The 27,527-nt window shown below is 36.9% G+C and overlaps 1 protein-coding gene across 1 annotated transcript in view; it reads right to left on the bottom strand.

Moving 5' to 3' along the window:
- The window catches only part of LOC140232780 (O-acyltransferase like protein-like), a 33,452-nt gene that overhangs the window by 5,563 nt on the left and 362 nt on the right, over nt 1–27,527 (bottom strand). The window contains exons 2-21 of the mRNA XM_072312895.1: nt 26,587–26,683; nt 25,426–25,518; nt 24,411–24,582; nt 23,673–23,752; nt 22,932–23,039; nt 21,213–21,387; nt 20,474–20,663; nt 19,752–19,894; nt 18,856–18,973; nt 11,344–11,616; nt 8,270–8,421; nt 7,183–7,264; nt 6,512–6,617; nt 5,219–5,543; nt 4,773–4,875; nt 4,204–4,377; nt 2,972–3,068; nt 1,998–2,090; nt 1,077–1,248; nt 333–412 (exon numbers count right to left, since the gene is read on the bottom strand). Coding sequence (XP_072168996.1) covers nt 333–412; nt 1,077–1,248; nt 1,998–2,090; nt 2,972–3,068; nt 4,204–4,377; nt 4,773–4,875; nt 5,219–5,543; nt 6,512–6,617; nt 7,183–7,264; nt 8,270–8,421; nt 11,344–11,616; nt 18,856–18,973; nt 19,752–19,894; nt 20,474–20,663; nt 21,213–21,387; nt 22,932–23,039; nt 23,673–23,752; nt 24,411–24,582; nt 25,426–25,518; nt 26,587–26,683 — 2,833 coding nt within the window. The remainder of the gene's footprint in view (nt 1–332; nt 413–1,076; nt 1,249–1,997; nt 2,091–2,971; nt 3,069–4,203; nt 4,378–4,772; nt 4,876–5,218; nt 5,544–6,511; nt 6,618–7,182; nt 7,265–8,269; nt 8,422–11,343; nt 11,617–18,855; nt 18,974–19,751; nt 19,895–20,473; nt 20,664–21,212; nt 21,388–22,931; nt 23,040–23,672; nt 23,753–24,410; nt 24,583–25,425; nt 25,519–26,586; nt 26,684–27,527) is intronic.

Below are 27,527 nucleotides of genomic sequence, written 5' to 3'. Positions count from 1 at the left end.
TTCCTCCATCACATTTCCATTCCTGTCTCAAATAGTCATTTGCTTGGTCTTCAGAGTTGTGCATGAAAGGAAAATGATATCCCATAAATTGTGCTGCAGTCATCACGGTACATTTTACAATTCTGTACAGTCTGCCATACGTAAACACAGAAATTATCTCTCACTGGTGAACATCCCATAAGTTTTGGCCTGCGAGAAAATGTTTCCAAATGGTCTGCATGCTTATCACATGATCACATTTATCCAATCACTGACTGGCATTTGACTAATCTGAACAGTAGGCCTTAATTGAGGAATAACGAAGGAGATGATAAGGCATGAAATTAACATACCTGTAGAGAGGTATTAGAAGCAAAGGACTAATAAAGTAGAACTGCATGTCACAGGCAAGATACCACCCCCAGGATATGCACTATACAGAAAGAGATACAGAGACAGAAATTTACAACATATCAAAATAAGTGACATTCACTAAACACTTGAAGAGAAGGAGTAGCATGGTGCCTTTCTCCTGGGCCTGAAACGTTTCAGAATCTGATCTATTTAAACTGTATTGGAATATAGCAATTAGGAAGTATCATATTTCAAGTGTACCTTTTATACCCATGCAAAGCAGGATCATGCAAGGCAGGAAAATATATCAAAAGACAAATCTCGGATTGAACTGGTGAAAATTTAAGTTGCAAGACACAGACAGCAAAGAATGCTTTGTAGGTCAATGCCTGAGTCTGTTTCTTTGTTTTTATCTAAATGTCTGACATACAAGTATGCAGGGCCTATGCCCACTCATACACTTTATTTTCCAGTACTACTGGTCGTTGTCAATTGGCTTGAAGTTAAAGGAATATTTAATAGTGAATTATGATAACAAGTTTTCATCCGTAAAACAGAGGTACTCCAGAAGCTCCAACATCTAGCAAGTGCTGAAAAAGACACAGCAAGCTTGTGCAATAAGGCACAAAATGCAAGCATTATCAATGCTGCTCATCGCATAGCCAAAGGTGGAAAAGTAAGAAAGGGTGTGGTATAGGCCAGCAGGAAACCCTGTAGCTGACGGGACAAGTGCTGGTAATTACATCATCTCCTAAAGCTGGAGGGACAAAGTTGTTGATGTAGAGAAGGTCGCTCCACCAGTAGTAACGACAAATGTCAAACTTGGTCTCTGTGCGGTACCACACTGGGCCTTGATTCAGCTCGGGAAAAATGAACATCCAGATGAGGATAAGCATGGCAAGGACTGGGGTTAACCTGTCAAATCAAAAACAGACACCATACCTCAGAAAAACTAACATAGCAGAAATTGAGTGATTGTATGGTCATGCCCCCCCCCCCCACCCATCATCTGCACTGTAATACTCTTTAGTCTCCCACAGTGGCTTCCTTTACCATCAATAAGATTCTTGGAAGTTTTTAAATGTGAAAATTTTGGGCCATTTCATCTGGTTTATAACTTTTCATCCCCTTTCTGCTTTGCTTCATTTCTTTTATATATATCACTGATATCACATATTTGTGTATATTGGTATACTTTTAAAAAGTTTATTTGTCTGTGTTGTTGTAGACTGTACTTGTACTTTTATGACTTCATAATACAGTTTTATGACTTTATAATCCAGTCACATTCTTAGATTGGTTGCAATAAACAGATTGATAAATACACAGACATATAGATGAATAAACAACCAGATGAATAGGAAAATGAAGGAAAGGACAAATATATACCTTTCAAACTATTAGCTTGACAGGATCTTTATACCATCAATATACTCCTCATTTCATATCTACCAATGATTTCCATACCTTTTTTTTTTCACTTCGTCCATTACTTTTAATGTATAACAGAGGAAACCATATCTGAAGATTTTATGTATCCCTGAAAACTCTACAATGACGTGACATGCAAATCAAAGTAAGAAATGAGAGAACTTTTGCAGCACAAGACAGTATATTTTATGAATTGCGCACACATTGATGATTCTGCCCGCAACCTGCAGTACCTGAGATATCTATGGAGGTAGAACATTCCCCATCCGACCTTTCCATTTTTGGCCTTCATTTTCTTGAGTGTAAGGTATGTGACGAGACAGCCACTATGGTGACAGAATGAGAAAGAATATTTAAGTGAGACAGATAGATAGACAGACAAACTTACTGAGAGGGATGGGAGGGAGAGAGAGCATATATACATAATACCATTAGTGCATCAAGACAGAGGATTGTTTGAATGGTACATGTCTTATGCACCAAAAGTCAATTTAATTCTTTGAGTGCCATATTCACACATTAGACTTAATCGACAGCTTGCCTAGCCATATCTTTGTCATAAGATTTACGTCACAACAATTCAGCTTGCAATTTTCTCTATCTTAACTTTGTCTAACTGAATTTCTGGCACAAATTCATTCGTAAAAGTGTTGCTTGAAAGACAAAATGCTTTTCGATTTTTTGAAAGTGCTCATGTGTTGTGGTCTTAGAATAATGTGGCAAACAGGGGATATACACCATGGAAGACAAAGAGTTAGCATAGTGGATGGAAATGGGACTTCCATTGATCTACTAGCTCTCCATGTGAAAGGCACCATTACTGCAATAGCAGGCAAGATGCCTCCATCTTTGCACATAGTCACTTTTAAACTTGCTGAAGACTAGTCACGGTATACTCAGGTAGGTGTCTAAGGGAAATGTGTGTTGTAGCAAATCAACTCGTCTTCAATTGGTTAATGGGGAATGAGACCCAACTATATGAGTGGATTGAGTGAATGCAGCAATATCAGCAGAACACATCAGGAAAATTTCAGGATAATTGGACAGTTCATTGAAACAATTCATTGAAAAGTTATGAATTTTCAAAGTTTCAGTGTCACCATCGCCATATAAAAAGACTATAGTATGCATTTTGGGATGTCACATATGGAAAACTACAAAGAGAAAAAAAAAAAGCAAAAGTCTGATAGTAGGGAGTCACTTTTACCTCAGTACAAAGAATGTATCCACGGAAACGGTTCCTTGAACCATCGGCTGGTATATGAATAAATGGAGGAACCCATAGAATGCACTGTAGGTATTCTCTGCGAATAATGAACATTAACATGAGCTGAGTGGATTAATAAGATAATGTATTCTTAAACTTGTCCCAAAAGTGCAGCTTTCTTATTCTTATTTCTGCTCTTCAAAATGTGAAACTAATCTTTCTATTCGATCTTTGACAGCATCTTTGTGTGCTGTGCATTTACAAACATCCCTGACGAAACTATAGTAAGATTGCCTTATAAGACCAAACATGTTCATACAATTTGACTCACTGCAATACTACAGAACTGTGTGTGTCAGCTCTAAATGTTCAACTTGTGAGAACGGTTCAGGGTGAAATGAAGTATCCCATGGCTAGATGTGAGCAAGCAATGTTTACCTGCAGTCTCTTTTAGTTCATATAAATTAAACTAAAGGGCATGAATATATATATATATATATATATATATATATATATATATATATATATTATACAGATATTGACTTACCAAAAGTGGAATATAACATCTGAGATCCTCACGGGAAGTTATATTTTTGTCGAGGATTATTATATTTTTCTGAAGCACATAGCCGCTCTAGACAGGTAATCCAACTTTGTGTGCATTGCGTACATGTACATGTATCATCGTTATATCCTAACATGTACATGTATGTGTGTACGTATGCACACGCCATGTGTTTCATGCATTTAAACCATGCCGGTGTACATGAAATTGTTGCACAGTAGTATGCGCATTGTCATGAAGAAAGCTTAATAGTGCATTATCATGACTGAATGAGGGATGAATGCAGCAATGGCGATTACTGAACGTTGCCCATACGGCTACAAAGCAGAAAAAAGAAACCACGCTGAAATACCGGCTCGGCCACGGCTCCATTGGGTTTTTGGCCACATAGACAGGTTAAAATCTACCGCGGGAAACAAAATGTGTGGCCACTGGCGGCGTTAGACTGGTGGCTGCTATACAAAGTGTCTTTAACAGGGCTTTTCTTTTTTTTTGGGGGGGGGATTTTTCAGACAGGACTGGTGATCGCTATAAACAGGTGGCCGTTAAGGCAGGTTTGACTGTACCTCTAAATGGCAGATTGTCTAAAAGATTTGCAAAATACTGATTAATAGACATGCAGGTGAGAAAAAAAAATCATGACTATCAATTTGGACTTGATGCTTACCACTTAGACCCGATTTTAGCACCATGGTCACGCCATGAGACAAAATCACCCAAGATATGGAGATGACCCTGATCCCGTTGAGACATGATATGCTGCCCTCGCTCTGCCTTGTGCTGAGAATCTTGGGAAGGTTGCGGGAGATGGCAAAGCAGAGGAGAAGGCGCACCAGTATTCCTGCATGATAGACAGAAGAAAAGACCATGGCGTCGTAGCAAGCAATATTCTTTTTCTATTTCTTGTAAACGCATCGCAAAATAATTGGTCCTGCTAACAAACCTATTTAGTTGCTCATTACAGTCTAATTCAGCAGTTTAAAAGCCAGTGATGGAAGTGTGTATTCTAAGAAGTATCAATATTCACATCTAGAAATTGAATGTCATTTTTGTTTTTCAAGAGGTACGTGATGTAAGCCCATCTATACCTACGACACTAATTTAGATGGTTGCAATGAAGGTCTCAAGAAACAGCAAAAATGTCACTAGCAATGCTAACAGTAAATTAGTCTCATCTTCCTGATTTATATGTCACTAATACATCATTAATCATTCACATTAACATTTGTCACAAACCAGGTTTTTGTTTCTCTTGGTTATTCTTGCTGGAGACATCCAATAACGGAGTTGTTTCTGCTGTAGACTGGGGTGGTGGTGTCTCCGTTGGTGTGGCATGTTCCTGACAGAACAAATCAACAGACATAAGTAAACCAACGAAATAAATTGCCCCTTCCAGCATGACCTCAAACCAGTCCTATAGATAGTTTCTAGGCAACTGTACCTATTGATCAAGTAAGTGCTGATGGCAATGTGCCAATCAAGCACAATATTAAGAGTGAAGGTTGATAAAATCATGAAATACTAATCTTCTTTCTAAGCCGCAGCATATTGACTCCTTTGCTGGCATGGTATGGCGCCCTTCTGCCTTGTGAGTGTGGGACAGTCTCAAGTCATTAAAATAAATGATACCATACATTACTGTAAGTCGATCTAAGGCATGTGTCACTTTTTGCAATACTTACCAAGCCCTGGACTCTCCAATACTTTTCAGGGGTTGCTTTTCCATTTTCCACGGTGGCAAGTAGTCGGTCATGCCTGCCATCACCTCCCTCTGAGTTCCCACTCCCGATGTTTGACCCCCGACCTTCCTTGGACAGTGTGACACTCGTGCCATTGCTGCCAATACCATTTGGAACGACCTGTGATGACCTTTTCCCATTGGTCGTTGGCCCATTGGAAGTGAATTCTGTGGGGCTGTGATGCGCTTTGGAAGATTCTTTATATTTCATGCATTTGTCGGCAATGGTTCCCATTATAGACAGCAGCAAGAGCATCCCAATCAAGACACTGAATAGTTGAAAATAAAAGATGTATATCTAGTCAGAACACATGCAAAGCATTTAACATATTACATCATCACACAATAAAGCCCTACGCTTCCCTCAATGAAAAAAAAAACAAAAAACGCAGCAACATTAGCTTGAAAAATGGGTAGAAATCAATATTACTCATGCCTTATATAAATAACAATTTAAATACGTTTCTTTCTTCTTCTTTTTTTACAGTCTGCTAAAACTACACAGCAAAAATACTCTTTAGACCTACGGAAATAGAACTTTATCCAGCATCAATAAACCACTAAAACATCAGTCAAAACTGACTACATCTTCTGTTTATCCCTCTGCCATTCATCCGAGTGTTCTTGATGCATTGAGCATTAAATGAATAGCGCCATCTCTGGTGATTGAGTGTATTAAAACCACACAATTCAATCTTCTGAATTGGTCTTCAGTACTGCATGTAACAAACATATACATGCAATTCACACAAACCAAAAGTAGAGCACAATCAGTGAAAATGTTCTTCCTTTACAGTATGCGTTAAGCTTTTAAGCTTCAGCTTCATCATCTGTGGCTACATATCAAAACTGAATCCTAGCTGCCACCCTTCTTCAGTGTATCAATTCATATACTGACAAGTAATATATTTTCATGTGTTTCTGTTTATGTTGTTGGTTTTCTTTTCGGCAGATCTGTGCACCATAAATACAAAAGAGTTTGAACGAAAAATGGTTGACACTCTTGTAATGTGAGGTAATTGGGATTAACCTGCTAAATAAGGGAAATATGGTATAATCTGACTCTGAACTTCAAGAATATTCCCTGTTATGTAGCATATGAGGTATCACCGGAAAAGTTTTATTTTACTTGCTTTGTGATTATGTATATACTTAAAAGAATGGTGCTTAACCCACTTTGCAATCGAACATATATATGATATAATATAATATATATACAAACATTATTATCACTAACCAGGTGCCAATGAATCCTCCACTGAATTCAGTATTGGGCTTGGTTGTGCAGTGAGCGGCTGAGCCATACATATTCTTAAAACTGATCCAGTCCACATTCAGGTAGCCTGTCACACAGAAAAAAAAAAAAAAAACATATTCCATTATTGTTCCACACACAAGGATATTTTTTAACTACCTGCAAGATTAAAAATGTTCATATATAACAATAACGATCAGCATCTTCCCTGTGTATGTATGGAAATTATTACCATCTTATGTGAGTGAGCAAATGTACCCAATTACATGGATTTCCTGCACATTTTATTTTGCGAAGCTGCCATTCTTTATCAGTTTTGATTAACAACAAGCAAAGTCACAATAAATCAAATCTCAACATGAATAAGTAATATGTATAGTTTAGATACTGCTTAAATGTAAATAAATAAGCATAAAAATACTACATAAATAGAGGATAATGGTTCAAACACCACGGTAGCTTAGACGAAGTTTGGATTGTGGTTACTACTTGTTTGGTAGCCTTCAATTCTCTTGAGACATATGTATATATATACACACACATTCATACATACATATCAATGTATATATACACACATATATTCATAATACAAATATATACCAATATACCAAGTTTTCTACTGGCAGAGAAGGTGATTACGATCTTTTACTTACCAAGCAATAATTCCAGTCCATTTTGTACATCTGACTCACTGCAGCTCACTGGAACGCATACACCCCAGTTAATGGGCAGTGCCTGCATAAATTCCCATAATCATCAACATGCAAAGAAGTCAAGAATTTAATTCCTCCCCCCCCCCCCTTCTTTCTATGTGGGGTTTACAAATATTCATTTGGTAAAGTACCTTAACCTCAAGAATGCGTCACTGTCCAAAGAGCTCATACTTCAAGACAGTAAACTTCTGAATGCAGGTCCTGTCAACATAAACTTATTTTCCCTTTCTGTACTTGTCCAACTATGAGTTTTGGTTGCCCCAGGCAAATTTACACTTGAGAAAAAAATATGTCATTTGAATGATTCTAGTAAAAAAAAAATCACTCAAATTATAAGATTGTAGGTCATGTGTCCTTAAACTACAATCAAGATTTAAATTACAATCACAAATATCAAATTCTACTCAGAGAGGGAATTCTTGAAACAGAAAATCATTGAACTCACTGTACAGATTCTTGTGTTTACACCTTAAATCCTAGAACATGATTTTGGAGGTGGACTTTGCTGACCTTCCAATCACATCCACCGATAAATCACACACCACACTAATATCATTTGTTGTATCCTAGAAACAAGATGGTAGTCTGATTGAATTTCACAGTATGTTTGACAGTGTAATCATGTCATACATGGTCTAATTATGGGGGAAGCTAGTGCCATTTACACACTTTTGTGATACACACAAGCTTGAATGAATAAGTTAATGTTTGAAAAGTCATATAATATATAAAATATAACATATATTATATATATATACATATATATATATATATATATATATATAATTGTTTCATTGATTTCCAGATGATTACACAAATATATATATATATATATATACATATAACAGGGCTCCACACTAACTTTTATTTTTGGTGGCCCGATCAGGCCATCAAATTCTTCATTTCTGAAATTTTGGTGGCCCGACGTGCATTTTTGGTGGCCCTTGGCCACCGGGCCACCGTTAGTGTCGAGCCCTGCATATAATCATCTGGAAATCAATGAAACAATGTATTAGGTGCTTCATACCATCGATGAATTGGATCCCAAGGTTACATTGATGCCAAGATCTACCAGGCAGTGTTTGAAGTCTGTGATACTCATACACTCATCAAAATGGCCAAGCCATGCTGTGTTTCCAACCAGCATTCCTGGGGTTGGCTTCCCGAAGGCATCCAAAGCTGAGCAATTGATAAAAGAAATGAATGAAAAGTAACATATTTGCAGCTGTTTCCATCATGTTAGATAACACTATATCGAAATAGTAGAACATTGAATATACGAAAATTATTCTCTCATTTTCTCTCTCTTCTCCCAACCCCACCTCCTCCTTCCTGAAAAACAAACAAACAAACAAAACAAAACAAAATCCCTGAAAAGGAGTATACTACTTGTAAAAAGCAGGACAGTGTAAAAGGCATCTATCCCAGTGGCACATTGGGCTTTTGAGGAAAGGCCCCATACTTTCAACAGGTCTACAGGTGTCCATTCATTTCACTTGTTTGGCACTGAATTTCAGCCCCTCTGGGCAAGTGCAAGGTATTAGTACCATGCCTTGAATGGTATGCCATTGGATGAGATGTAATCCTCTTTCAACCTCAATTCTTCCCCTTCTGTGTCAGAGAAATTGCTGTCATGCTTTTGTGATTTAGCCAGCCAGTTTTTTGCGCCTGATCACTTCAGTATACCTGCTTTCGTAACAGCACCTCGACACAGAAACTGCATGCATCAGTGAACCCCTTAACAAGGGAGATTTGGTTGCCTTTTGTTATTTTCAGGATCACCAGTAATACAGATATCAACTGGCTTAGAATTGGGCAACTAAAAGCTTACTACCGTACCTGTTGAATTGCTGGTCATTGAATAAAGGAGTATTTAGATCTAGTCGTAATGCCTTTGAGAGAGATTAGGTCCTAAGTGCCTGAAAAGAGTCACTCAAGCCTCTTTGACCGAATCAAAATAGACAAAAAAAAAAAAAGAAGATCTATAGGCCCTACCTAGCTCTGAATGCAGAAAAGATGAGGCACAATGATTCAAACTGTATTCCCTTCAACCATTACACTTTCTATAAAATGGAGCCTTCTTAGGGCACTAAGAATGTCAAAGAAAAGAGTTTATCCCCAGGCTACACCAAGGAATGGTCCTGGGAAAGAATAGGAAGCCCTCCCTGACTATGGACTTGGAAAAAGTGCAGTGAAGTCGTCTGTACTTGTGACTTAATCAGCCCGTCAAGCAAGCCCTGGAAGGAATTTGAATTGTTCCAAGATGACCATTTCATCATTACTAGATTGGTGTCTAAGATTTTCACTGCATAGCTTATTTTGAAGAAAAATTATAGATGGGTGCATCACACTTATCAGAAAAAAATTTGATATTTCAATGTATGAAAGAGAGAGAGAGAGAGAGAGAGACATTAAGAACTAAATTTTTTTAAAATTTGTTTTCAATCAAAAATTGCTTCAAATATATTTAGTAATGAAAATGAAACATGTTTTTTTTTTGTTTTTTTTTTTAGATTCTGCCATTGAAACAATTACATACAGATGTACCTGGTTATTATGACCAAAGGCCCAATTATATACAGGAACTTTTTTTTTTCACTCTTCAACACTAACCAGTCAGAATAGTCAAAATTATGATATAAAGATACCGAACCAAGCCACAGAAATATTCCATATTTTCCTATATAATTTCCTGTTTCCCAGCTAAACATGTATGAAAAAGAATATCTCAAATTGACAAGAATGGAATTAGAACTCATTGCCATCAAACCTTATATGAATTAAAAACACTAGAGATTATTGTAATGTGACATCATAGTAATTCATTACCATGGAAACTGGTTCTAATTGGAAAGCCTCGCATAGGCCAAAATTAGTGAGCTTTCGATCCGTGACGCGAGCACTAAGATGACGTAGGTTGGACAATGGGAACAGCTATCTCGCTCATGTGCAGAACACCATTTCTAACCTAATTACCATCATCTTGTATGTATTTAGACAGATGGTATCCATGACTGACTAGCATTCCTTTCTTCCTCTACCTTTCTTTTTCTCATCTCTTTTTCTCTGTATACTAAGGATGGATGTGTGTGTGTGTGTGTATGTATGTGTGTATCTGCCAACAAATTAAGCTAAAATATGTTTTTTGTGTTAAATAACAAATGATTTAAGTACACATATGTGTTATTTCAATTTGGACTTATCTTCTGTATGTATTGGTCCATATCACAATAAGTGTTGGTTGATTGTATGTAAAGTATTTTATCTTCTTTGCTTTGAGGGCTCCAGCCACGCAAGCACAAAATTGCTTCTTAGGAGTCCTGGCATGTATTTGTGTGTTTTTTGTTTTGTTTTTTGTAATGACTTGCAAGTTGTATATTGTTTTATATTTTGCCGAATAAATGAAATGAAATGAAATGAATGAAATCTTAGCATTCAAGGCAAAGATCTAAAGCTCAAAATATCTGTGAACACAATGGTTGTTTACACATTCCGTATGGGCACCTGGTATACCAGGTTCCCAACCCAAAATGCCTGCATTCGTGGCCTAAATTCATAATGATTTGTGTTATGCTGCCCACGAAAATGAACGAAAGCCGAAAATGAACGAAATGCCCACGAAAAATAACGAAAGTTACAGTTTCTTCCATCAATATCTGTTTACTTTCTGTATGGAAATTATTTGTGTCGCAGTATCATTTGCATTTACTCCAGTGTAGTGTGTGCTTGCTTTGCTGTAAAACTCGTATAAAGATATGTAGTAATCAATTAGGTTGAGCTGACCCCATTTACATGGTCTGTAGGTGTGTCTTTTGTGTATAATAAAAGAGTTTGTTAGCATGTCAGAGCACGTTCTATTCATACCTTGCACCCATTGATGTTTTCATTGTTTGATGGCACATGTAGGCCAACTTGACTGGAGAACGGAGGTACATGTACCACCTGACTGCATTCACACAGGTAGATAACCATTGGACCTGTTAGTTCTCTGTTGCCCTGTTAAAGAATCTTGTTTCGGGGCATTAATAAGGCGCTTGCAGAATTGCAGTTTATGCTTGATCTAAAGACCTTGACATCATCACTTTGGTACTCTATACCTACCAAGCATCGAGACTTCCCCCTGGGTGAGCAGTACCTGCAGATCCTGTAAACATTTTTGGGATACGTTGTTTGGAGACGACTGCTCCATGGACAGCCGTGGTGAGGGGATCCATGCTTTGATCACATCTTGAGCGTGTGTTCGTGCCATGACGGGGCGTCTGTTGGTGTTGCCATGACAATGGGTTGCCATCAGCATCATGCTGAATAATGTGTAGAACTTGGTGGAGTCTACTGCCATTGTAGGTGGTGCAAGGTGATCAAACTCTGTGAAAACTTTTATGGAGTGTTAAAAATGGGAAGGAAAAAAACAGATAAAAGATATGAGGGATACATTCATAAGAAATCTGTTCATGATGTGAGTGTGAATACAGTGAAAATGTTGATACAAGTCTCACATGAAAAATTTTAAGCCATTACCCAGTATAAGCATCTCATCCTAAGGTTATCATTCTAGATACAGATAACACTATCTGTGTGCACATGCAGTGACTAAGTGTGGTCAAATTTTTCAACCTGAGCATTTTATTCATCCTATACATTTTTACCTGAAAGCAGCAAGACCTTTTTTTTTTGTTCTTTTTTTTAAGGAACATAACTCAACAACTTGACAGGAAGATAAACCCTCTGAGGAGATTCTACACATTCAATTTGGCTCAATAAGCTCAGAAATTTGTGGCACAAAGAAATCAAGAAGACTTTCTCATGCTGGTTAAAATTCACTGGAGGAATAAAGCAGAGTAAAATGTGTGTTTTTGTTTTTTTTTTGCTGTTGAATACTTGGTACTTTTAGCTGGCAACCTAAAAAAGGGCCAACACAATCAAAGAGCCACCTCCATGAAGAAGTGGATGCAATGCTATAACAACAACCCCAGTATGATATATTTCAAGAGAGATATACATTTTGAGGAATCAAGCAATGATAGCAAAATACAGTGCAAAGAACCCAGATATACACATTATACTGGTACACATTGTGAGACTAATAGGCTCTTCATGAACAGTGAAATTCACATTTCAAAATATCAGTTTTGGCTGCTATTGTATCAATGACGGCCAAAGTCTGGTAATAAAATCATTAAAAAAACAAACACAAAACAAGTCGGTGTTTTCAACATGCAGATGCAATGCCATATTCCTCCAAATGAAAGTCTTCATTTTCTCCATTTTCTTCTTCTACTTCACTGTGTAAGTCAAATTGCATAGAGTTCAGCCCAATTGAAGACAACATAATATATACCCCGTACTGTATTTTCTCTCTTCTGCATATATTTATACAGCTTTCGAAGATCTGTAATTTTGGGGACCTTGTTCTGGGGCGGATCCATGCCAGGAATTCCATAAAGGGGGAGGGGGTGCCATTACAAAATCAAAGGGGGGGGGGGGGTTGCACGCGCCCTGGTCCTCCCGGCGCCCCCACTTTTTTTATTTCTTTTGTTTTTATAAAAATGAAAGGAGGCGCGCGCCCATTGCTCCCCGCCTGGATCCGCCACTGTTATACACAACATCCTGTGTATACATAAACCTGCTTCAATACTGTAATTATATACAAAATAATTCTATGTACATGTCCTCACGAGGAGTTTCTGTTTTATGTGAATGATTGGGTTTGAAATTAAATGAAATGAATTTAACTGAACTGAATTAAACTTACCAAGTAGATTAGAGAGTCCTGGTGCAAATTAGGAAGAGTCAATGTGAATGACGGCGTCTCTGAAAGCAAACACACGCGCGCTGCCGCAGGGACTGCATGCTAATAATGGGGCACCACTACACTCACCACTGCCCGGTGTACGGAGCTTATCCTCTTCACCGACGACTTCTTTACCAGATGGCCGGGTTTCGCTATTGATTATTTGAAAAGTTATTGACGTTGGTGGTGGCGTAACAAGTTTGCAATTAACCACCATATTTAAACTTTCAAAAGATATCCTCCGATCAGGCATCGGGATCTACCGAAGATGGATCAGAATGACTCTCCGTTTCTTCAAAACGAGGATTGTAATTGTTCAATTAATATAATTTAAAGAAAGGCGCTGCCAGAGAAGTGGAAAGGGGCCTCCTTATTAATGTTGTGAGCTACTGTGGTAGGAGAAGGTCGTGGCCGACTACCTCCGGCCTATGCCAATGATATTATCGCTGCTCTACAGAGCGAAATATAATCGATAGCGTACGTCTTACCTCGAAAAGTTTACAATAACCACCATCAATTACGGCATGTGGGAAGAGAATAAGACAGTAAGAACGACGTAGGCATACCCGTAAATCTTTTCGGGATGATAAATGTAGTATGGTTGAAGAAAAGTTTACACCATAATTCATCTTCCTGCCTGGAGAAATTTTGCTAAAAACCTCACTTTCCCCTCTGTCATGACGCACAAAAAAAAAAAAAACCCACAAAAAACAACATAACAAGCAGGGACCTTGAAGTTCAATTTTCTTGAATGCCCAAAGATGCGCGTTTGTGCTAAATATTCACATAAAAAAAGTTTAAATTAATGAATTTAGAGCATTTTTAATGGGATGAAAATTAAATGTCATATCAAACAATTTCTATTGCGTTCGCTGACTCAAGGCTGTTATAGATCATGATTACCTAATCATATCTACTCACTTCGTTACACTCGCTATATTCCATGCAGGTACAATGTATCTTGTTTTGTGTAAAGTTTATATGGTACATGATGCAAGATAACGACATTTGGAGATGTGTACATTACTTTTAAACTGTACATAGACCTGTAATTATTGTCATTGTTGAATTATACCTGTGTGTGTGTGTGTGTTTGTGTGTGTGTGTTTTACTCTCATTGGTAGATCACTGTCGCAATTTAATCATGTTCCTTATGTCATCTTTTTCTTAAAAAAAATCCACCAACAGTTACTTGTAATAAATTTTTGAGTAACCGTACTTGCAACCAGACAGACGAAAACCAACCACATAACCTCTTGGCAGAAGAAATAAATATATAAAACAGCTAACCTTGATACGAACATTTAATAAAATCCTTTCAACCATAAACTCTCTCTCTCTCTTGGTTAACAATCACATTATTAATTGAGAGCAAGATATTACTAAAGATGATAATATCTTGCTTTAATACAGTTACAAATTTTCATTTGTGCAGGATACAAGTGATAAAAGATTTTCTTTTTTTTTTTTCAGCAGCAAATCAAATTATTCTTAAAAAAAAAAAATCATCATTATCACGACTGTTGTTATCAATTCAAGTGAAAAAAAAAAAACACACTGCAATTTGACTAGTTGGAATACATGTAGTTGAAATGGAATACTAGTAGTTGGAAACAGCCAAACAGGAGACACACACACTCATAATACATTGTATTACAGCACATGACACAATCACACATCTAACACTTTGAGTGTACTTGCTTGGAACATTTTGATTCATGGATGTACAGTATGTGGATGATGAAGCATTGTCTTTCGTTGTTGGGTATTGATGCAAAAATGCTAGGTAACTTACATGAGGAATTCCATAAGAAATAAAATTAGCAAAAAACAAAACAAAACATGATTCTTTGAGACACATGTTTATCAATCGAGCTCATTTCTATACATGCATGATTCAGTTATCAAACATTGACTTCATACGTGTAATTTTTTTTTTTCAATTCTCCACTAAGCTTGTTAAAGTTCCATGATCTCAAAAGTGTAATATTGACAGCAAAATATTGAACAAATGCCAATAACACGCTTCAATAAAATGCAGAGTTTGGGGAAACTAAGGGAGCTGTACAAAGTAGGTCTTTAGCTTGGCTGTGTATTTATTTCATATTCTATCATTACAACATCCAAAGCAGTATAAAATTGAGTACAAACATTAACTTGAACCTACATACAAATACATGTATATAAATGAGGCAGACTAAATAATTGGGATGAAAATATAAATATTTTGTGAAACTTTGCAAGTACCTATGCCAACTAATCACCAATGCAAAATTGCAAAATCTTTGGTCAATTTATAAACATCAGTGTTTATTTCAAACATTTCAAGTAAACACTTTTGTTCATTTGGGCTAAGAAAGAAAAAAAAAAACATTTACAAGGTCAATTCACAGCATAATGATTTCTGATGAGGCAAGTTTGCATTATTAAACAATCATAAATTGTTCTTATATTGCATTATCCATTGGACACTCAGGCAGCATAGAGGGGAAAAAAAAGCAGCAATAAAGGCTCGGATATATCTACTCTACTATACATCTATACTTTCTTGAGAATGCTGGCTGCACTATAAATAGCATAATAAAAATATTGCATTCTATAAAAACCAATGCACTGTAGATTATCTCCAAGACTGGCACTCTTCTGCAAATAAAATTACACTTACCAGTGTATTTCTAATTCTGTCACTATGGTTCCTGATGGCGAATTCACTCACTCGCAAAATTGTCTTACAAGTCTCATCTCAGGAGATATACGTGTGAAATATATAATGGCATAGGTAGTCTACATGATGTACAATGTATGCTTTTTTTTTTCCATGTAAGTAGCGGGCCCGTCAATAATTTAAAGATCAATTAATGCACCCTTAAGTATTGTTTGCAAAGTGTGATCAACTGCATGATCTTCAAATACAATCTTTTTTTTTTCATTAATTGTCCTTCATCACATTTGAGAGGAATTACTTACTCTTTGGCATTTTACAATACTTCTTATACTAAATCTTAATGTAAAAAACTGTGTAAGAAATTCTGATGCCATATATAGGAGGTGTCATTGCAGTAGAAGGAAACGATTCATAATTCTGGCTTCATAAAACATGCTGAAAAACATAAGTTCATTTTCATCTTCAACTAATGCATGCAGAAGACATTATAACAAACTCCCATGGACCAACACAATTGTTTTGCAGTATCAAAATGTGGTTATATCAAAAAAATAACTGTAGTAACACAATTAACACAAATTTGCCTTGACAGGTCTCTGACCGATAAGAATTTACTGTATTTTTTGAATGCTCAACCTATTTACGTTTATTCTGATATATATTGTCTTACTCATGTCCAAACTTCAGCTTTTACAGGCAATATTTCAGTTTTTCATGTGTGATATATATATATTCAGCTTTGTCATATTTATCTTTACAATTCCTGAAAGTCTCAAAATGAATTCATTACAGCGTAAAACATGGTTTACACAACAATACTTGCTAGCAGACATTTTACATTCAAATGGTACATTGATTTAACTTCACTACAAAGAATGGAAATGTTAATTTGAGACTCCCTGCAGATATATCTCTTGATTTTCTTTTAAATCTTTGATATGTCATCCACATCACTTATTTCAGTGAAAAATACAGAAATATGGAAATAATTCTAAAAGCAGAATATATAAAGAACATAATTGTATCAATGATGCATTTTAAAGGCTATCAGCACTGCCCAAACATTTTTCGCGACTGCTCAACAAATTGCATATATCATTCAAAATTGATGTGCAGCATTTCAAATTGATTCAAGTCACATACATAATGAATGATTCATGCTGAAACCATGCTCTTTGCCTACAGGAATGATGATAGTCGACTGCATTGGCAAACTAGCAGCAATTTACATGAACGTTCATATTTCAGAGTTTTGTCCACACAATTCAATTTCAGTTTATGCAGCAGACTAAAAAAAAAAAAGAAGAGTACATTAACTTGCTTAAATTCTCACATACATGTAGGCTACACTATCAAAGGCATATTATAACACAAATGCACTACAGTGGACTCTCGTTATAACAAAGTCCTGGGGACTGGCAGTTTTCTTTCGTTATATCAAAATTTCATTATTACTGTGTTTGTTATAACGGGAGTGCACTGTATAAACACAGATATGGACATTATAATTATGATATAGTCACAAAACATCTCAAGGTAAATACATAATTTCATTTTGATCATTTCTGATAGCAGCTTTTTACAGTATGAGATAGAATAGAAGCAATATACATGAATGTTTATATTTCAGTATATTGCATGGTCATTTAGTTTAGCTTCCTTGACATACACACTGGTCCCTGAACTACCATTCTACTTGCAGGTTAATTCTTATACTGCCTAGTGAATCATTCAATGCAAATTTCAGAAAGTAAACCTCTCCTGAAAGACATTTCTTCATCACAACTTACATGGAAAACATAGTTCTCATTTGCCTGCAGAACTGTAGATTTTTGTTCCAAAATGTACACAATCCATTTAGTCATATGTATCAAGAAATGTGTGAAATGACGTCATGATAACAAGATTTCAGTTGGGATGTGACAAATCTGCCAAATATTAGCCTCCATAAAAAGTTCATCAGAAGTACTACATAAGCAATCATGATGTTGATTATCAAACACTGACTTATTGGGCTACAGCAGTACTGTAAACATTGATATTTTTGCATGATTAACTTTTTGTGCTGAGCTACTCAAAAACATTCACTGGTTTTTGAATTCGCACTGTGCAATTGTCAACCCATTCAAACTGTACAGGGAAAATTGTGAACATCAGAATTTCTGCTAGCCGATGAAAAGTAGTGCAAAATACGAGAAAATTAACATAACAAGAAAATTTCCAAATTGACAGTATCAATCAGTCTTTCGCGATAGAGTGATTCACATGTAGCTTCTTGGAAAATATGATTGCTATGGCATGATCGATCATCAAATAATGTTGTACTTGGTAAACGCACTTCGGAATGGGGAGGGCACTTCAAAAGTCATATGCATATGATTGAATCTATTTGACACAGTTGATCTCAAAATACTCCAAAACAAATCAGCATCCTGGCAAATGGCGTAAGCCAGACGAGTTTCTTGGTAGACTCTTTTGATGTACAGCAAGGATATTCCAAAATGGGGAAGATGAATTTCGAGCCCTTCTGGTAACTATGTTTTTGGCTCTGAATTAGCCTTAAAATGCAATTCCCTAACATATGCAAGTTAACCTCAGTAAACAAAGTTAGACTACAACAAAAAATAAGACATCAAACAGGAAATACTGAAATTTTCCATCTTTCTTACAGCTTCATCACATAATAGTGATAACACTTGGAGCCACATACGCAAATTAGCCAAAGTCATAGCATTAACTTGCAACCCTTCATAAGGTTTAAGCACAAATATATCACTTAGAAAAACATTCTTTTTTGTTATTAATAAGCAAAAAAATTCTGTGCTTTCTCCCCTAAAAATTACTGGTAATCGTTGCTAGGTTATTCAACGTAATAAAATTTTACACAAGGGTTAAAGGTTTTTTATCTTATTCATGTCAAAACAAAGCAATGTGATGAAGTTTTAATCATCAAAACATTAAAACTTGTAAAATTCTAAAACTTTACTTTTCTATGTCAAATTTGGCCCAAAGCTCTCTAATTCTGTTCTTCTGATATTGCGTATTTAAGAAAGTCAACTTAGAGCATGGTGTGGAATTGCATTTTAGGGTGCTGATGGACTGATATCCTCTTCCATTCCTCCTCTTCCTCCTCTTCCTCCACCTCCTCAGGGTTTCCTTTTTGCCAGTCCCTGCTGCAACATCTTCTCCAGATTCCCAAATGGGAATTCCACCAGCACATTCATCAGGAAGGAACACCCATACGCCAGAGTAAAGAAGGCTGAGAAGTTGTATGCCTGGCAAAAATAACACACAAAGAGAGAGAGGTATGAGAATATATTTCCGACACTGCTTTTTTTTTTTTTTTTCCACAAGAGCACTCCTCAAACTCTCCATGAGATTTCTGAATAAACTCCTCTCACAATCAAATGAAACCCATCCCTAGTGAGGATATATTTGTATATATTTGTATCAAAGAACAACATATCCATGACAAATTACAAATAACATCAAACAAAAATGTTTTGCGATGATTGTTGCAGAAAATGTTACAAATGTTACAAATCTTACATATATCTCATTTAATTTAATGAAATATATGTACTTTGAGCACATACATGAACGGCTCAGTGGTTACAACCAGCGACTACCAATGACAAGGTCCCTGGGTCTAGTCCCCCTAGCTGCAGCAGAGGCACCCAAAGGCAGGGTACTTTATCCCAACTGCCTTAGTCCTTCAGAGGGGACTTACAGCCACTGGTCTCAAGGTTGATTGCTTGTAGGCATTCATTGCTTCTTTGATGGTGATATTGAACAAATCAATTCAATTAGTAAAAACTCCAATTAGTATCAACTCATCTTCACGTCCCACACCACCACACACAACCACATACACACACATAAACACAACTTTCATCCTAACATCTTCAAATGCACTATTTACCATTGGGAGCAGTGATTTTTTTAGAACTATTTTGAAGAACTAAAGCTGGGTTTTTGTTTCATCTGCAAATGGTAAATAATGCCTTTAATGTTTCACTGCATATTTCCAATCCCAATGAATAGGAGTTTTACCACTGTGATTGTAGACCAATGAATGGGAACAGTCTGACTAAAAGCGTAGAGATACATGACCAGGGGGTGCAGCAGATAGGCGGAGTAGGTCATCCGGCTCAACGGCACCCAAAGAGACCAGGACAGGAAATCATGGATAACACCTTCAGTTGTATCAGAGAAAAGAAAAAGGAAAATTGAGTCAGAACACACTCAGGATATTCGACAATCTGACATTATACATGTTCGAAACATGTTTCTCAAACAAAGTGCAACATGATCTAAGGTAGATGTAAACATACTGAAATGGAATCGTAGCGATGAAAACTACTGGACGTGATAAATCCTCTCTCTGGAATGCATGTACCCATCAAGATGTATGTCTTGTTTCAATATCACTTCCCTTAAGACACTTTGAAGGTTATAGCTCTGAAAAAGTAGTAAAAGTTCTGCCCAAAATTGACAGTTCCCTTCCAGCATTTGATCAAAAGCTCAAGTCTCTCTGATACATACACAATCTGCAACTGTTATTGTGCAGTTGTGAGTACTCACTTATGTCACTGTTTTAAGGAAACATTTGAAATTTTAAAATTATTCAGAATGCTCTTATTTGATGATGAATTCTCATGAAAATTGTACCATTTTGTTTGTTATTACTCAGCCTATCAAAGATATCTTGACTACGGAGTGGCATTCTGCTTTAACCTTTACGGACAGTAACCTCCCAGCAGACAGGTGCGTACCTCCGTATCCATAGTGACAGGCAAAGACCACCCAGCAGAGGGCCACACCCCAGGTAAAGGTGGAGAGGCTAGTGTAGGCCATGCTGCTGGCTGTTGTGGGCACAGACGAGCCACTGTAAATAGGGTAGAGCCCGTAGACAACTGTCATACCCAGAGCTGCAGCTACGGCCCAACCAGCAGCGGCCATGATCTGCAGTGTGAGGGTGGATATACAGAGATAGTGCCCAGCATTGAAAAATAAAAATCCAAAACCAAGCACACCTTTCTCAGAACTGTTTCTTAAATAATTTTCCAGAGTGAAGTAAATTCATGTGAGCTGGACTTTGATGATGATGTCTGACAGTTCTGTAATTTGAACCCAAGATCTGAATTCAGAATTGATCACATGATTTGCCAGATGGTTACGTGTAGTCTGTCATGTGTTTAATTGTTTCATGCTTGCTACTGGAAGCCTTATGCAGGAAATTCATACATCAGTAGAACAAGACTGCCAGGTTTTAGATTTTATACAACAGAAATAAATTAAAACAAAATAAACAAGATAAATAAAAGACAGAAAATGGGTTCCATTTCGGGACCTTTTTGTGAAATGACTGTTACCCCCTTCCCCTCCTTTTCCAGAACTGAATTTTCCAGTATATGAAGAAGAATTAATCTCTTTGACAAAACTATAAAGTCATTGTTTCATCTTGCAAAAAGATTTAAAAATTGAGCATACAGTGTCTATCCCATCACTTACAGGGGACAGCTTGATTTTCTTGGTGCCAATGCGATAGATGATGTAACCCATTGCCATGCCAACCAGATAGGGTGGGATGCGGCAGTATGGCTTGGTGTATATCACGTCCATGTAGGAATCTGCTGGAAGAAACCTTCCCTCTGGCTCTGAGGCAGACATACTGTGCCCATTGTTACTGCAAGACACACACACAGATAGAGAGACAGACAGACAGACAGAGAGAAGTAATTGCATGTGTGCCATTTAAAGGGACAGTCCACCTCTAACAAAAAGTTTGCATACAACAAGAAAAATGACAGGAACAGGAAAGTACAGTTTGACCTAACGCTGATTAAAAATAAGAAAACTATGAAATTTTGAAGGCGTGACCAATCAAACAGAACTGACAACTCTGTGATTTAGCATGTGAGCTCACCTTCCATTTGCCATGTGCATGAAATTACATAAACTCTTATCTTTTCTCTCTTTTAAAAAAAAATGGAATGTATTTTTTCTTCCATTCAGGAATTGTACAGAAAAATATTTACAGTGACAGCATAAAGGGTGCATGAACGATTGGAAATTAACTTGATCGGAAATTAAAATTGCTTACTTTATAATACATAGCAAACAGGGGGCATGCTCGCACACATCACAAAACTGACAATTCATGTTTGATAGATCATAACTTCCAAAACTATTATAACTTTCTTGGTTTTGATCAGAATTTGCTCAAACTTCAGCATCCTGTTCTCTTAACATTCTTTTTTTTTTTGCATCTATACATAGAAAATAATTTTCAGGGTGGACAACCCCTTTAAACACTTTGAGTAATGCTGGAAACCTGTTTGTACAGCATGTCAGTGGCAATTTCTGTGTGGAGGTCTCAATGGAGTTCATGAACAAATAAACACATATGCTCTCTCATCAGCTGACAGAGCAAACAGGCATTGTCTTTAATAATCATAAGTCATACTAACATGTCATGCTTTTTATGATATTACAGATAGCTGTCTTTGATAGACCAGGACTAAGAAATTGAATAATTCATGATGCAGTGTATCATAACATATAATATCACGAACTACATAATGGTATATCACAAACAAAATTAGAAATCATTTGATTTATGGTATGACATAACGTAAAGCAGTGTGTGTGCGCATGTGCCCTAGTACCATAGCATTCCTTTGAGTGCATGTGTGTATGCAGTAGAGTCTGCGATGTGCAGCCTGTACATTCAAATGGGTCAGGCAGCTCATAAATTTTCATGTGGGGAAATTTCAAATCCAATTCTGTGGTGGTTTTTTTTTCTGTGTATTGGATGAAAACATAACAAGAAGGTAATTGCGCAGCATGAAATCAAGAACCCGCAAATTTGTTTCTGAGTTGCTCAGCACCTAAAACTCATTGCACGAAAATATCAACATTCTCAGGAATCACTGTAATCCTGGGTAAAGTTTCCTCAATAATTTCTCAGGACTTACTAGCATCCTTAACCTGTTGAGGACGGGCTGATTTTGCCATAGCACGCATTTCCCATAGACACAAGCCCCATTATACTCAAGACTAGTCTTCAACAGGTTAAATAGCATTTTGGATCCCCTCAAATGAATAGAAATTTTTTGTTCTGTTTCTTAGCTTTCTTGTAAGTCTTCCCCCCCCCCCAAAAAAAAAAAAATAAATAAAAATGGATAAATAGATTTAAAACAAATTAAAAAATGTTGCAGGAGCACCCACCTTAGAAGGACACCAGGCTGAAAACCATGCTGCTCCACCAAGACAGCTGTTGTGATGAAGCTCGCAACACAGAGAGTGCTCAGAATGGAAACCCCCACTGCTGGATACCTAATATTGGGGATGGAGAACAAATTCATACTTCAGGGTCCCATTTCATAAAACTTGCTATCAATGAACAAGTTACAATAGTTGTTATAAGCTACTGAAATCCTTGCATCTGATTGGCTGAGAGCAAAATTTGTCATAGAAATGTGGCAGTTGTTTATGAAACAGGGCCCAGATGTGTTATGATGCAGTACTCGAGAAAGACTATTCACATTTGTAGCATAACCTGAAGATGAATATTCTACAAAGTTCACTTGGGAAGAAAAACAACAGCAAAACAAACATAAAAACATTGTGAGTAGTCTGATAGTGTTTATATTTCATCCCCCATCCCCCATCCTCCCCCCTCCCCGAAAAAGAATCAAATACTGTAAACACTCATGTATAAGGTACACCTTTTTTTTGTCCTGAAAAATATTGGAAGTTGGGGGTGCACCGTATACAGGAATGCAAGTATCTGGATCCATGTTTTTTTCTTTTTTCCCACGGTGTCCAAAGTCAGAGTGTGCTTTACACAAGAGTGTTAACAGTATATATATATGTGTTTGTGTACATACATATGCACATATACATATTTATATGTATATGTACATACGTGTATACACAAATACATATATATAACCTGTATAAACTTACCAGAACAGGGGAATAATGATGAGAGGACTAATCAGGAAAAACTGCATGTCATTGGCCAAATACCACGTCCACAACACGCACTAGTGAGATTGAAAAGAAGGCTTAATTTGATTACTTTCTGCTCAGATATATAACACGTCTGGTCAGGCTACAATTCTCAATCATGAAAGAGTGATTTTTATGTTTCTAAAAGAGACTTAGGTTTCACACAATTTGGTGTTTTTTTGTTAAGTATGTACCATACACAGGCATATCTGCTTATTGTTTCCTTGACATATCCTTAAAATCTTGCATAGGTTTTAATTAGCCTGTAGACGCTACTCAACTCGCTCACATACGTATACAAGGTCATGAATGCAAACTCACATACCAATAATTATTGAAAGTTGTAAAATTTAGATCTGTCAACCAATCAATACATGACATGTCTGTAATCAAAATTGTACACATTGCTTGCAAAACAAGATCACATGGAAAAGCTACAAAATCATGATATATAGTCTCGTGAGTCGTCACATTTCTGGTAAAGCCATCATCAGGAATATTTAACCTCATACACATTTAACATTATATAAGACTGAAAATCTGTACTTTGAATTTTGTTAACATATGAATATATACATTGTCATCAAATTAGGTTAATATTTCTCAGTCTAACATAGAAATTAGATTTGTAAAGAAAAAGGAAAGCAAGATGAGTAACTGAGATATTCCAGCACATATGGTGTTGAGACGTACATTCTGGCCTATGGCTGGAGGGAAGAAATTGTTGATGTAGAGGATGTTGGTCCACCACCAGGAGCGACAGGGGTCCACCCACGGATCCAGGCTGTGCCAGATGGGGCCCTGGCTCATGTCGGGGAGGATGAAAGTGAAGACCAGGATTAGCATGGCCAGTGCTGGGGTTAGTCTGCATCACAAACACCAGGAGATAGGTGAAGAAAAAGTTGGGTTACCAGGGACGAAAGATTGCATCAAGAGAAAGAGTCGCCAGCATGATACATGGCACCATGACGACTACCGAAGGAGCACATGAAGCGTAAGTGATGATGCTGGTAAGATTACAATCATGAAAGAGCACAGAGGATCAGAAATGACAGTGACACAAGTTGTGGTTGTAAAAAGTCTTTAAAGGGATGGTATAGTTTTGGTCGAGACCTGGCTTCAGGTTCCTAACTTTGTTGGTGAGACAATGAGAAACCTCGCATGAAAATATGAAAGAGCATGTAATTCCCAGAGGATTTCAACATTATTTGATGAAAATTGGTTTTGAAATGGCTGAGATATCCAAAACAAAGTGATACTAATTAAAAGGTAGGACCCATCTTTTATTAGGATTGCTTTATTTACTTTGTCTTCAGATATCTCAGCCATTTTAAAACCAATTTTCACCAAATAAACTTTGAATTCCTCTTAGAATGGTTCTGTAACATTTCATAAGTGGTTTCTTAGCATCTTGCAAAAAGTTAAAAGCTCAATCCTCATCTCCACCATACTGTACTATCCCTTTAATGCAGTAGCAGACACTGGCAAATGTACATGTTTTGGTAGTATTAGTTGCATCAGCATCAGTACCATAACAATATATTGATAGAATATCATGTAACAATCATAAATATGATGTATCAGTAGCTACACTCATAATGATGAATTAAAAGTATTCACATCATTGTTAGCACTTAAATTGTTAATTCTCATTGTCACTGACATCACATGAACTTTGATTTTAAGTTAGCAGTACCAATAATCATACCTGAGATATCGGTGCAAATAAATCCACTTCCAAGGTATCTTTCCAGCACTCTCCTTCATCTTCTTTAATGTCAGGTAGGTTATGAGCAGACCACTGTAACAACAGCATCAATATGTGAGTACTACTGTATACGCCAAATATTTCGCGAGTTAGGAGCTATTCACGAAATTAAAGACATGCAAAAATATTGAGTCTTATTCCGATGTGAATGTGACGTACGCACGTACACTTCTGCACTTCTCCACAATCGCGATTTTAACCACTCGCAAAATCGTTGGGAATTCCTGATTCGTGAAAATTTAGACTCGCGAAATATATGGCGTATACAGTATATGAAAAGCACAATTTATAATGATGCTAAATCATTTTTCCTCGAAGATGAATTAATAATGTCAGTTGACTTGTCACCAATGACAGTAACTATAAAGTTCAGTGAATTATTGTAGCAACGGAAGTCTCAAATATAGTGAAACTTTGAATGCCATTGTGCTCATGTACGCAAGAAAAATATTCCCAGTGTACTTAATGCCTCTTGGAGTTAAGTTCTTCAGAGAAGACAGCATGCGTCATGACAAATTTATTCAGAAAAATTATCATATTGACATGTTTATCGTTCTGTTTTTGTCAAAATTTGCACTACTTAAAAAAAAAAAAAAAAAACATGTCGGAGTCTTAACACCTACAACTACATTTTGAGGGTTTTCATTGTATTCAGGCTTGAAAATTCATGACTAATGCATGCAGAAGGAAACAATGCTAAAGCATAATTTAATTTCTAAAATGTTGAGTTGCAATTTATTCCCAAATAGCGACTGGTTTGTAAACTCAGTGCAGGTATGTAAAACTGTACAACCCGAAGTTAATACAGTGCACTCCCGTTATAACGAACACGGCTATAACGAAATTCCTGTTACAATGAAATAAAAATTCAGGCCGTAGCATTATCAGCTCTATGTTTTTTATTGTCGATTTGTTCGGTTATAACGAAATTTTGACATAACAAAAAAACTGCCGGTCCCGAGGACTTCGTTACAACGGGAGTCCACTGTAGTGGGAGGCATACAATTACTGAGCTCTTGTGTGATTTGTAATCTGTTGAAAGTACAGTTCAATTGATAAGTTACGCCACAGGATAACTGTAGTCTTGCTCCAGTGCCATACCTCAGAAAAAAGAAGCTATCCACAGAGAAGTAAGCATTCAGGATTGCTTGGTAGGAAAAGCTCTGCAGCCATGCTGGAAATGCAGTGCCAAGATTTTCTGTAACAGGAAGGTAAAAAGGATTTAAAAAAAATGAGAGTCATGGGCATGTGGTTTGGATTGTTTGTCCCATCAAGCCTGTGGGGGGATATTTGTTGTGGAGATTTTTATTTTGTCAGCACTGAAATGGAAACTCCGAATTGACGGCTACCTCATACTAGAGAAAATTAGATAAAACTGGTTTACTTCATTAAAGTTGCACAAACTCTCAAAGAAATTAAAAAAATGACACTTAGTGAGAAATTTGTAGTATCTTTGACACTCAGAAAATGTTAACCCTATTATATGGACTAATCTCATCAATGCATTCAAGTGGTATTAACCTCAGGTATTTCAAGGTGTCTACTATTGTCTTACTGATCACTACAATCAAAGCTACAAGTTTGATGACACTGTACTGATTACTTCTTGCATTTCTATGGAAATCTAACAATTTTGCCCCAGCCCTTTATGGGCTAAACTTTTGGTGACGCTTCCCTGAATCAAAACTAGCGTCCATACAAGCTGTGACTTTTGTGCTTTACCTTCATCATATACCAAACTTTGACAACATTCTGACTGTAATGCTTCTTAAAGGGATGGATAGATCAAATGAACATGTGATGCCTCAGACAAACATTGCATTGAGACATCAAAGACCCTGTTTACAATGAGAGAAGAGGCCGGGCTTTTGCCTGGGCCGAGCCTGGCCTTCCTTTCACTGTAAATGTGCAAAAGACCAAATGCGGTACCAAAAACAGCCGCGCATTTGGCCAAGCTCTGGAGATAATCTCGGCCCGGAATCAGAGCCTCTTCTCACTGTAAACGCAAACTGGGCCAAATGCGGTACCAAACTGTGGCCAGC

This window comes from Diadema setosum, chromosome 9 (assembly GCF_964275005.1).
Source record: "Diadema setosum chromosome 9, eeDiaSeto1, whole genome shotgun sequence".
NCBI lineage: Eukaryota > Metazoa > Echinodermata > Echinoidea > Diadematoida > Diadematidae > Diadema > Diadema setosum.
This window is presented reverse-complemented; position numbering and strand designations above follow the sequence as displayed.